Source organism: Verticillium dahliae, genomic scaffold (genome assembly GCF_000150675.1).
Source record: "Verticillium dahliae VdLs.17 supercont1.27 genomic scaffold, whole genome shotgun sequence".
Classification (NCBI taxonomy): domain Eukaryota; kingdom Fungi; phylum Ascomycota; class Sordariomycetes; order Glomerellales; family Plectosphaerellaceae; genus Verticillium; species Verticillium dahliae.
Genome location: NW_009276928.1, coordinates 108,100 through 120,512, shown reverse-complemented (window position 1 = coordinate 120,512; position 12,413 = coordinate 108,100). Strand labels below are relative to the sequence as shown.

At 54.8% G+C, this 12,413-nt stretch overlaps 3 protein-coding genes across 3 annotated transcripts; 1 reads left to right on the top strand and 2 right to left on the bottom strand.

Moving 5' to 3' along the window:
* Positions 1–239: 239 nt before the first annotated feature.
* VDAG_09744 (glucan 1,3-beta-glucosidase) lies at positions 240–3,629 on the bottom strand (the record flags this gene model as incomplete). Its single annotated transcript, XM_009654603.1, has 2 exons — positions 3,436–3,629; positions 240–2,693 (listed from the first exon to the last, which is right to left on the bottom strand). Exon 2 carries the CDS (start codon positions 2,616–2,618, stop codon positions 240–242), a length of 2,379 nt encoding a protein of 792 aa, XP_009652898.1. The 5' UTR covers positions 2,619–2,693; positions 3,436–3,629.
* A 2,246-nt stretch (positions 3,630–5,875) lies between these two features.
* On the bottom strand, positions 5,876–8,624 carry VDAG_09743 (beta-TrCP; the record flags this gene model as incomplete). Its single annotated transcript, XM_009654602.1, has 2 exons — positions 5,876–7,272; positions 7,333–8,624. The coding sequence occupies 2 exons, from the start codon at positions 8,622–8,624 to the stop codon at positions 6,285–6,287; spliced, it is 2,280 nt and encodes a 759-aa protein (XP_009652897.1). The 3' UTR covers positions 5,876–6,284.
* A 2,063-nt stretch (positions 8,625–10,687) lies between these two features.
* VDAG_09742 (uncharacterized protein) lies at positions 10,688–11,683 on the top strand (the record flags this gene model as incomplete). The annotated part of the gene is made up of 2 exons (XM_009654601.1): positions 10,688–10,748; positions 10,977–11,683. 2 exons carry the CDS (start codon positions 10,688–10,690, stop codon positions 11,681–11,683), a joined length of 768 nt encoding a protein of 255 aa, XP_009652896.1.
* Positions 11,684–12,413: the final 730 nt, after the last annotated feature.

The window sequence follows — 12,413 nt, the reverse complement described above, 5'->3', positions numbered from 1 at the left end:
AGCCTGAACAATAGCCCCCATTTTTACGTGTACCGCCAACTCCAACTGCCCGGCGAGCAACAAAAGCAAACTATGTTCATGGAATGTGCCCAGTTCAAGAAGCGAACATGTGCGCCATCGGTATTGATTCAATGGCGAAAATGCAGGCGATGCGGCGAAGAGTGCAAGCCCTTGCCGCGCTCCTGCATGTCCAGACGAATGCATGTCGTATTGCCCGTCGTGGCGTTTGTTCTGCCTCCCTAGGATTCAAACGTCGCGATGGTGGCACAGAAGTTGTTACGGTTGTCGCTGTCGAGAGCGGCTGTCTCGCCGTCCACCGTAATCATGCTGACTGAAGCCTTAGTGCTGATGCCGAAGAAACGAACCGACGAATTCTCGAGAGATGTCATATGGTCCTGGCAGTTGTTCTGAGGAACACATTCCTGGGCGTAGTTGTCAAAGAAAGAGTACATGCCAGCTCCATAGAGCAAGATGTCGCTCGAGCCAATCGCGCGGACGCCCCACGTACGGGGGCAGCGATTTTGCTGGATCGAGTGCGCCCCGCAGTAAGCCTCAAAGTCCGGGTCAAGATATTTGGCGTTGACCGTGAACGGCACAAGAGCATCAGGGTTGCCCTGGAAGTAGGCTGTCTCCGTCTGGATGTGGCCCATGAAGACGTTCTTGGCGTTGTTGAACTGGTAGTTGTAGAGAACACTGTGCTCTGAAGCGGTGCCCCAGAGCCACGATCCCTTTGTCGACTCAATGAGAACACCGCGGCCATTGTAAATGTTGATCTGACCCCAACCGGTCTGGTCAAGCTCGTGATCAGACACCCACCACCAGACATTTTCAAAGTAGCCTGAAGACTCGGGAGTCATGTGGATCAGGAGCCAGGCACCGAAACATTCGGGATTCGGCGTGGTGGTGACAGCCGGCGTCTTTGCACACTTATCAGCCTGAAGCTGGGTGCCAGCAGTGCCGCCAATGCGGAAGTGAACATCCCAAAGGCCGGCAGCGCCGGGCTGGGTGCCGGCAACATTAAACTCCATGAGGATGGCACCAGGTTGAGGACCCTGCGTCTCAATCATGAGGTCGCTCATCTCAAAGTTGCCAACATCGCCGGGTTCACCAACACGCAGCATGGGTTTCGGGTTGTTCTGGTCCTTGAAGTTGGAGTTTCCACCCGCCAAGATGAGCGGCCAGATTTCACCAGTGATCTTAATGTCCTTGGGAACCTGAACTGTGTCGGTGATGATGTAGGCTCCATGGTCAAAGTAGACAACGTCATTAGGACCCGCCTTGTTGAAAAGTGCCTGGATGGCAGCGGTATCGTCCGTGACGCCATCGCCAACGCAGCCATTGGCCTTTGCACGAAGGAAGCTGCTTGCAGGTACGTTGTCGTACTGAGGCTTGCTGCGAGTGGCGAATCGTCCGTTCGAGTCCAACAGGACAGCGGGCTTGGTAACAGCGGGCCGTGTATCCTGGATATCTTGACCGCCATTCGTGGGGGTATAGGCCTTGCCCTGGGCCCACGAACCAATTTTCTGATTGCCGGGTAGAATGACCTGCTGGCTGACCTCGTTGCGAACAGCAGCCTCAACGTTGGAGGACATGTCGACATTGTCAAGGATCAAGGTCCCGTTTGTGTAGGGCGAGGAAGGGTCGTAGGCCGTCATGACGCCGGTTCGGGTATTCCTGATGGTGCTGTCGAGCAGGAGGAGAGAACCAACCGTCTGAGCGCCGACGGAGCCGCCATTGGCCATGTTAATGCCGATGCTGCAGTCGTTGATGCTAAGGCCGTGAAGAGTCCACAACCAGTTCCAGTTCATGAAGATGGCCGTTTGACAGTTGTTGAACGTCATGTTCCTCGTGGTGAACTGTTGGCTGCCAACAAACATGCCGAAACGACCGCCGACGAACGTGAGGTCGGTCATAAAGCCTCCTGAGCCGTTATCGATGAAGATGCCCTGCTGAGCATTGGCCTCGCCGCCGTCGGTGCGCATACGGAAGAGAATGTTCTGTAAGCTGGTGGCCTGGGCGACCTGCCAATGAATGCCGGTACCTGTAGTGAACGGCTGAGCAGTGAGGTCGACGACAAAATTTCTCATCTGGCGGAAGAAATTGTTTTGGTTGGTCCAGGCATTGTTTCCCTGGTTATTGTACGGGTTGGCGTCGACGACGGCCATGCCGGCAAAATTGGGCGCGGCACGGAGCGTGGGTGGGTTGTGAATGTCACCAACCATGTGGGTATAGTACATGGGGATCAGGGGACGGCTGACGAGATAGGTTCCTGGAGGAAAGTAGACGAGAGCAGGAGTGGTGGTGGAGGAATCGCAGCCAAAAAAGCAGCGATTGCCCGAGGACATGGCCGTGTTGATCGCATCTGTGTCGTCGGCGATACCGTCGCCAACGGCTCCAAAGTCTTTGACATTGCGGAAGACTTGGTGGCCGCCAACCCCAAAGGCAGCAACACCTTGGCGGTCGATATTCGCGAACCACCAGTTGGAGGCGGCGGTGGTGTCAGCACCGGCATCGGGGCTGGGGGCAGCCTGGGGCGCTGGAGCTGGCACAGCGAGCGCAGGAAGCGAGAAGAGGCGCGAAGCCAAGACGAAAGCTGTGATGACTGAAGTGAGGCCCATTGTGACGAACCAAATCGTGGGTGGGTGCCTCGTTTGGGGGGTTGATGCGGAGCAGGAACGTGGACGGCTTGTTGACTATGACAATCAAACGAAGTTAGATGTGTTGATCTCAGGTGAATGTCGTTTCGTTAAGAAAAAAAGAGATCCTGCGAGCAGTGCTGATCAAGAAGAGCAGGCGCGCCTGAGTATTTTGTTGAGAACGGAAAGGAAGCAACCCGGGGAAGGAAAGTGCGGCAAGTACGCCTCAAGCCCGCAGCAGTGCCAATAAAGTAATCGCACCTCAAACTGAGGTGAGAGCAAGTGACTCTTCGCTACTCGAGTTTGGTAAGAGTGATTGATTCTTGTCTTGTGACCGTGGGACACAAAACGAGGCTGGAAATACAGTGACTGTGATGGAGGAGGGTTGATGCTGGGATATTTCTTATATGTTTCGTCAATGTGTGAGGTGGAAACTTCCGACCACGCTTGATCTGGTGAATGCCATCACCTGCCCGCCCAGCGTGTACCTGGTCTTGGCAATGAATGACAATCCCATTCAGGCATTCTTCCTATTGTTCGCTTCGATTCCTAGGCGGCTGCAATAAACGCCCATCCATCACTCGACTCGCGCGACCTGACTGCTGGCCCTTGACTAGCATCCAAATGAGATCACCCTCGTGGCCATGGGTCAGGTTACCAGCCACGCACGCGATCCAACTCGATGCATGCCGGATATGCAATACAGACAAACGGAAAGGGATAGATTTGTGTGACCAGAAGAAGGGTTGGGTGCATTCCAGGACCCACGGGATCATCAGGCACATGCAAGTGAACTCACCACCAAAGGCAGGCACGCTGGTGACGGCGGCGGATGATGGCCGATCAGCCCCGTTTATGGAAGGAGCTGCAGTGATCGAAGAACAGACGAAAAATGTAGGAGGGATAAAGCGACTGGCAGCCACTGCAAGAATAACAGAGACAGAGAAGAAGGCGGATCCGATACTGGATGGCAGACACGGGAGAGGGGGTGTCTAGGGAGAGAGGGGCGTCTCGAGGGATGGTTGATGCACTCTAGGTGCCAGACGACAGCATCGCCGGTCTTATATCGCCACACTTACATCAGGAATCACTGGACGAGGCCTCAACGGACCAACATCCCGCCGCGACGGCGCCATCTCGGGCGCGATGTATATTGGGTTGCAGGAGCACACTGTCGTATGGTGGCGATGTCCTCGCAGAACTTGGGTGAGTTGAGTCACGACCAAGCCCGTCCAGCGACGAGACCGGGGTGCCGTCTCGGTTATCGATCCTACGGCGGGACAAAGATTACCTGAAAACCATAAGTTGAAGAAACTATTGGCTTGGGAAGCACCGGGGTTTCAAATCGGATGGGTGGCCGTGAGAAGTAAACCAGGGTCTCGACAGGTTTGGACCACAGTGGCGCCTAGCTGGGGCGAAGAAGAACGAACCAGAACGTGGCGGATGCGGCCTGAGGTAGCCGGTGTCAATGCAAACCTTCTCCTCTACTCAATTCGAACGGCACCTTGCGCGACAGGAGGTGCCAGAGATGGCACCAATGCCCGAAAGAGGGTTGTTCCAACAGGGAGACGTGGAGCCAAGGCCGGGATGCGAGAATGCGCGAAACTGGAAAGCGTCAAGACGCTGAAGAAAACATATACTCTTCTGTCTTCATCCTTCGCTTGGTCAGTCGCACGGCCGACCGCCAACTGCTTTGCTGTGCAGTAATGGAGATGAGGTGTCGCCTGGATCGATGTGTTGTAGAAGCAGTGCTAACGCCTACGAAGTTTGGAGAGTCTCGAGCGAATGACGTTGGGCACCCCTGATTCTGCCCCCCCAAAACAGACTAGCCTGCCAGCCTGCCAGCACGGTTTCAAGATCGACCACGCGCCACCAAGAGACTCTCTGGGGGGTTCATCCCGGCTCTTTCAGGGGCTTCTTCCTAGCCAACAGGGCGGGGGAGGTTTACTCTCCAGCTCAATTTGGCTCATACCGTTGCAGAAACATCGGCCGACGAACCATCTCCAGGCCCTAACTGGCTGTCGTCCCATAAGTTGCGATCCTGAGTAATCTCAACATCGAGGCAAATGTCGTGAGCGCGTAATTCAACCCAACCGATAAATCTTGATCGCCGTGACTCTTTTGATTCCCTCAAATATCAATGACAAAACAGCCAAACATCATGATCCCAGCCGTCATCGAACAGCGGCTCGTTGTGTCACGAAATGCTGTGTAACGTACAAGTACCAGACCGACAAGTTGCTGTGCTATTGTTACCCCAAATGGTCCCCGTGATAGAGTCACGTCCCTCCCCATCACGACCTTAGCCTTCCTACAAAGGCTCACCACCGCCACACCTTTAAGCCTACTGCAGTAGTTCATCTCCGGCTGCTTCGGCCCTTTTGAGAACACCCTGTTATGCCCCCCTCCTATACCTGCAGCATCCCCAGGTTTCGGGGTTGGGCAGACGATCCTTCACATCTACCCGCCACCGGCACTGGACCCGTCGCAGGGCTGTCGCCCGGCCAGTGGACTTGGCGTTCGGCTTCTGATCAACCGATCTTTCGACGGCGGGCGCTAAGAGGAAAGACGACGGTCAATTTATCACTCATGACCCATTGCATGCCATCGTGGACGCTAAGTCAATCGGACTCATGTGATTGCTAGACTCTGAGCCGGACGTCCTGTCCACAGGTCCTGCATGTGTGGGTGTGGGTGTACATGTATGTGTGTGCCAGGCCGCTCCTCACCACCTCGGCACGTGAGGAGCGTGTGACCTGGTCCCACAACCCTTCAGGAACAAGGTTTACCTTACCTTTCACTGCGTACAGTCTGTCCTGCCAGCACTGTGATGCATAGAACTCATCCACATGTCACGGAGCCCGCTCCAGCTGTCTGCCCATCTCCGCGATCGAACGATCCGGCTCTTATCGCCTGCGCCTCCACCTACATCTCTTCTTCCCCGGTCACCGCCACACCACTCCGCACCTTGCGCTACGAGATGACTTCAACCCCACGATGTAAGTGAAAACCACTTCCAGACCCTTCACACCCGGCCTTGGTACTGCCGAGGGGTGGGTAGCAGCCGGTCTTTTCGCGGCACGATGGCGGCGATACGTGCCCTCACGTATGACCGCGCGCCTAATTCAGTGGCCTGCTTCAGCGGAAGTCATACTCCCTGCACCTCCCGTAGCGGATACGAACATGGTTGTATCCTTGCAGGCCGAGGTCAGGTTGAAACCACGTAACATGAATACAAATCTTCTAAATCATGGTCATTCTTGGCAGGTCTATAGGACCGATGATGTGGTAGTCTATCTAGCCATGTCTCCTATGCATGTACTCGCAATGCAAAGCGAGTGACCTCTTCTTCCAAGTTCGTGACGGCAGGGAACCTGTCTTCTAAATCTGACGCCTTCTTTCTGACGTCTTCGAGCGACGCACTGCTCCTGAATCCCAATGCCACAAATGCTATGCGTTCAGCAAAACTTCCCTCGCGACAAAGAACGTAACGCCACGATATCCTAAATGTACCCTGAGACTTCCACACTGACATTGTTTCCGACATGAAACAGAAAGAAATAAAATCAATGCCAATCATGCCAAAACAAAACAGTCAAAACGCTTTCATATGCACAATCAACGCCCAAGTCGGCAAGGCTTGTTGCCTCAGATGTATTCCCCCTCGACCTCAACAGCACGGGCACTGTTGAGCATCTCAATGCCTTGGACATTGGCACCAAAGTCCATGATGAGAATTTTGGGGTCTTGACCAGTGCTGACGATACGACGATAGTCGCTCTTGGCACTGAGTACCCAGCTGGCATGCCACTTAGGGAAATCCAGCAGTTGACGCCCTGTCGCCATGTCGAACACCTTGATGTCCTGGTCATAACTTCCGCTGATCAAACGACCGCTGACAGAGTCAATGTGGAGACTGCGTACGAGATTATCGTGGGCCTTGATCTCTCGAACGCACTCTCCCGTATTCGCATCCCAGATGCGAATGATTTTGTCGTTGCCTGCAGAAGCGACAAAGCGGCCGTCCTCAGTAAACTGGCTGCAGGCCAGGCCTTTGGTGTGCCCGACAAACTCCCGGATGTTCTTGCCCGTATCGACGTTCCACAGCTTGACACGGAAATCACCGCTGCAGCTCACAATGGTGTTACCCCTGAGCTGAACAGCGTTCACGGGACCAGCGTGGCCGCGCAGCTGTCGGAGCAGAGCACCAGTGTGTCGATCCCAGACACAAATGGAGACGTCTTTCGAGCAAGTGACAATGTGGCGATCGTCAAACGCAAGGTCCAAAACGGCGGCACCATGGTGTTGGAGACGACGGATTGGACGGTAACCGTCTTGAACTGAGTAAACAATGCATGACGAGTCGGAAGATCCGGTGACGAGAATTTCGTTGTCGTATTGCAGGCACAGGATCGAGGCTTCGTGATGCAGAGGGAAGGATGTGACGGCTGGCATGGATGGGCTGGCGCGGGTGCCATCTGGGTGGACAGCATGATGGGTTGGTTGACCCTCGGCATCGAGAAGCAGCGAAACGTCGTTCACCACATCGGGGGGGCCGATGACGAGGCGGCACTGTAGTGACTGCATATCCCAGATTCGAATCGTCCGGTCACGAGATCCTGTGATGATCTTCGATCTGTCAACATGTTAGCGAAGTGCATAGAAAAGGCATGAATCTTGGGGGCCGGCCACTTACTCGTCAAACTGAAGGCAATAGATGCTATCTGAATGACCGTTCAGGTACACTGGCTTAGCCTGTCCATCGCGCCAGCTACGGTCCAGCTGTTCCCTGACGCGATAGACCTCTTTCCAGTCTACACAAGGTTGAATGGGAGGAACACCATAGCCGCATCCTGGCTGCACTGCATTGGTTGTCGCATAGGTGCCCGTTTTTGCCCGCAAGAAAGCATCGCGCCACACGTGTTGATTTGAAACAACCTCATGCCAGTGGTGGGACACGACCGTGGCATTGGCGAGTGCAGAGCCATGGAGATAGGAGAGTATCTGAATAGAGAGTTCGACTGGCAGGCTTGAGACGAAGTCGATGCGACTAATATTGGCATCTTCCTTCAAGTCCGCGTCTTCCACTGCCAACTCGGTGTCTGAGTCGGCGGCTGTCACTGTAATGCCGATACCGCTCTCGCGATCGTTCCCGGCGTCTTCGCCGGTGCTGAACGCACGTAGCCACTTGTTTTGGCGAGGTTGCTGGCTAGTCGATGGTCGTCCAAGCCCCAACGACTCGTTTTGGGCGGCAGCAGCGGCTTTAGCGGCTGCGCCTGTATGGCGAGGAATGATGGGAGGCTCGGTACCGGTGCCGGGCAAAGGAAGCGAGGGAAACGTGTGGTCGAATCTGGGTTGCTCGCCATCGACGGCGCCGTGAGACGTCCTATGATGGCGGAAACTGGCAGCCTGGCGCAGACGACGGCCCCAAACAGAGTGAGAAGTCCCGGGACGAGGAATGGTGCTTGGGCTAGCAACGGGGCTGTCAGATGTCTGTTGATCAAAGGCGTCGGCAGGAGTCGGGTATGCTATCGAGTGCCTCTGCCTGTGATTGACCATTCCTCTCAGCGATATGGAAGCCCTGCGAATGATGCTCTTGATGCTGCCGTCTTCGCCAGCAGCCTGCCTTGTCCTTGTACCGGCGGCGACGCTTTGACTGTGGCCATGTTTGGCTCGCGACTGGGTTGGTACCGAGGATGAACCATCAACTGCTAAGCCCTGTATGTTGAGACCAAGTTCGGTGCCGTCAGACTTGGGCGAGGAGAGAGGAAGTCCAAACATGGACTGGGGACGACGTCGCGAGAAAAGAGAGTAAGAATGGCTTTTGCTCCGGAGGCGGTCCTTGTTGTAGGCGGCGGCAACGGGCTCGCGTGGAGGAAAGTCGACCGCTGTGATCGAAGAGGATGTCGAAGCCTCGCCTGCGGGCTCGTCGAATATGGCCTCCTGAACAGGCGCCCACTCCGCCACAGGGATAACTCGTCTCGACATGTTGTTTCCAGGTTGCCGATCAAAAAAAGGTTGCGATACAACGACTTGAAACGAATTGTAGACCTTCGGGACTGGACAGGTATGATGATGGAGGGACGGAGGAGGAAAGTCGGTAGACCCTGTCGCTGACAGGTCGGGCGTCGCGTTCAAAAAGAATGTAGGTCGAGTCGCAAGATCGGCAATCTGGTGGGAGACATTAGTTGGGTGTTGGAGGAATGCTCCGTTTATGAGCGTCTCGTCTTTGGCCGACGCCTCTCCTTTTTTCTTCCTTTTGGGGGGAGGTTCAAGACGGGACTGTCTCGGAACTACCGCGAAATGTACTACCAATGCAGGGTGGCGGCCAGTGGGGCCAGGCGGTAGGCTCCGCCTGGGGTTCTCGGGGTGCAGACACAGGGGCTCAGGGAGGTACAACTCACCAAGGGGATTTCAGGTTGGCAAGCCAGTTGTTGAGTTGGGAGTGGGTTGATGGCGACCAGCGGCTTCTTTGAGTGGCTGCGTGTCTTCTAGCCTCGTAACCGTTGGTCTAGGGCCGGCTTGATCCTTTGTCAACGATGGTTCGGAGTCGCCAGAAGGGGCAAAGAAAAATCTTCGGCCACCTGTTGATGGTAAGGGGAAGGCAATGGCGCCAGGCCGATGTTTGGATCCAATGCAACTAGTTGAGTTCGGCCAGTGCGTCTTGGCCTCCAAGACAACGCGGGAGGCCAGGACGGCAGGAAGAAAACGGCAGCGATCAGCAATTCGCTGACCAGTCAGACGAGTGCTGTACGTGCGGCGGACGCCGCGAGTCAAGTGTCTGTGGTTTCGAACCACTTCGCTTGCTCTGCTGGTGGCGGTTCTCGCAGTGTGACTGGCACAATAGACCTCAGCGGGTGTGGTGGGTGAGGTGAAAGGTTCTGCAAGTGGAAGTAGTTTCGGTCGGTGGATATGATGTTCGTCTGAGCGAGGTTCCGATGTTCAAGAAGATGCCCTACATGCGCCATAACCCATTCTTCGCTCGGTGACACAGGTTCAGCGGCGTGTCGGCGGATCAGGCGAGTCCAAGGGAGGGGAGGTAAGGAGCAATGCCTGGCATGACACGAGGCACCGGCACGTGTCGGCGTCTCTTCAGGGTTCCAGGCGAAACAACAAAGGGTATGATGGCGCCGCCGTCCAATGAGGATCCGGAAATTGGCACGAACGCAGTCAAAAGAATGAGGGAGAGAAGAAAGCAAACCCCAAGTTCGGTTGTCCTATTATATGTCACCTTCCTGGGCAGAATGTCCAACACAGTTGAATGGGAGGAGACAATGCAGGGTTCTGTGGCCCTGCATTGAGTTTACCCATGGTGGTGGTGTACATTGATTGAGGTGCCTGCCCAGCCGCATGTCAACATGCACCTAGACCAACCTCTTGGGACCACTGACAGCAAGCACCATGCCGAACCTGGGCACAAATACAACACGACGACACCACATGCTTATGAAATAGGATGATCACCAAGCTGCAGTGCCTGACTGTACCTGAAGCAACGCTCTATTCCAAAATTTTATGCTTTGATACCGCCGACACGCATCCACTCAGGTGCTCACCGCCCTTCGCCACCATTCATTGGTGTCTTGAAGGCCAGGGTCAAAAAGACCCTGATGCACCCGAGGCTTAAGTAAGAAGTGATGTGCGACGGCAGTTGCACCCACAAAACAGGCTTTTACCGATCATTCGCCTGTACCTGTACCCCTTCTGTTTTTCATCAGCCTGATCCATACGTACTATGAAGCTGCCCGTGCCGCCAAAACGAAATGCCTTTGTAGGTAGGCACCTTACTTGAGAATGTAGGTACTTGAAGCCGCCCATCACTTTGGGCCAAGTATCGATCAAGAAAGATACCGTGGTGGGCTACGGAATCGACTTGGCGCGATATTATTGCGCGATATTGTTTATGGCACCGCTATTTCTCTGTGCATTGATTTGATTGTGGTTGGTGACATTGTCTCAACTTGCGTGCAACAGGTGTCGCGGTCGTAATCAGGCACATCAACCCCCCCTGGGCCTCCATGCCAAGTGCCCCAAGTTCCATAATCATCGCGATGCCAGATCTCCTCTCCAGGCGAAGAATGATGCCCCAGCCCACCCTTGCAAGATCAGATCGTATCGAACGTGGGACACCCTCGCGTCAATAGCATGCGAGGCTGTATTTTCTGAGATCCTGCAAACTAATGTGATCTAGTGGATCAGATCGTCATTCCTCTCATTCAGCGTGGGTCTGGCGGGACCGTCCAATGGACGTGTCACTATGGTCCACCAGGAGAAACAGTGCGGCACGGAAGCAGAGTTTCTCCAGGCGTTTGCCCATCAGGGTTCACAATGATGCCACAGTCCTCCGTGTGCCAGAGAACCGAACTTCCCAGTACTTCAACAACAACAACCCCGCCAAATTGTCCAACCTTTTCTTCCTGTGTTCTGAGGTCCTTGCGGACTCCCCGACGCTCCTGTGGTCCCGAATTGACCGCCCGATCGAGCTTGCACAAGTCGACGTCCTTGACCGAACCTTCTCCGATATACCACACCGATTCAAAAACATGGCACCGCAAGCAGGCCAAACCAAAACCAAGACCGTCAGCGCTGGGTTTAACCTCCCACCTGCTTACAGCCTTTTCTTCCTCGTCATCGAGCCGATATCTGCCCTCGTGGGGGCTTTCTTTGCCCACTTCAAGCCGGAGGTGTACCTTGAGCTTACCCACGCTGCGACGGCCCCCTCGACCCTTCCGCTTGGTACTGGTATCGCCATGTCCCAGCTTGCCAATCTCTACCTATTTTTTGCCTTGAACGAGGCGATCGTCCTACGTGCCACTGCCGACCTCAAGGTGTGGTCGGCCGTTCTCTTCGTCCTGCTCGTGGCGGACCTGGGCCATCTCTACACCGTTCGAGCACTGGGACCAGGCATATATTACAACGTCGCTGGTTGGAACGCCATTGACTGGGGTAACGTTCCCTTCGTCTATTTCGGTGCCATCATGAGAATAGCCTTCCTCTCAGGTATTGGTCTTGGGAACAAAGCTGTTCCGACAAAGAAGCAGAAATAGATACAGTGCGGAGGCCAAGTCTTTGGGTGGACTGGACCAATTCCTGGCTAGACTTCGACTGGCCCGGCGCCCTCCCCGCTCCCTTCCCCGTTCCCCGGCCAGAGACTTCTGCCTATCCACTCTGTCGCTCCGTAAGTAGACCAGTCTGATGATATTCTGTCATCGGCCACGAGCTTCCGAGAGGCACAGCGGCAGGCATTGCTGCAACAGAAACCCGAGCACATACCGACATGCTTCTGACTTCAGTGTTCCTCTGTTCTCGATGCGACGGAAGAGCAGGGGGGGGGGGGGGGGGGGGGGGGAAACCCTTCCTGCGTTTAAACTGAATGGTTAGGACCCACCTGCCCCACCAATAAAGAAAATCCCCAAAAAACCCCTGGTCGGGTTATTGTCCGGGGAGACCGGGGGCTAGCTAGGGGGGAAAGGAAAAAACAACACCACAGGGGCTGGCGGACCCTCTCGGCACCGAAGAGACGGGAGTAACCCCCCCCGCTAGAGATAGGGTATATGTTATAGATGAGAACATCAAAAAATATTATGGAGAGGGGGGGTTGGTGGTTGATAGAATAGATGAGCAGAAGCGGAAATTATGTAGTGAGATGAGGTGCGACGGCTTAGAAGCTTCGGGGTGAGAGGAAGTAAGGACAGAACAAAAGAATACCAAATTAATTACATCGATCTTGAGCATGGTCAGCGGAGGACCAGTACAAAATCTGAATTGAATGATAAG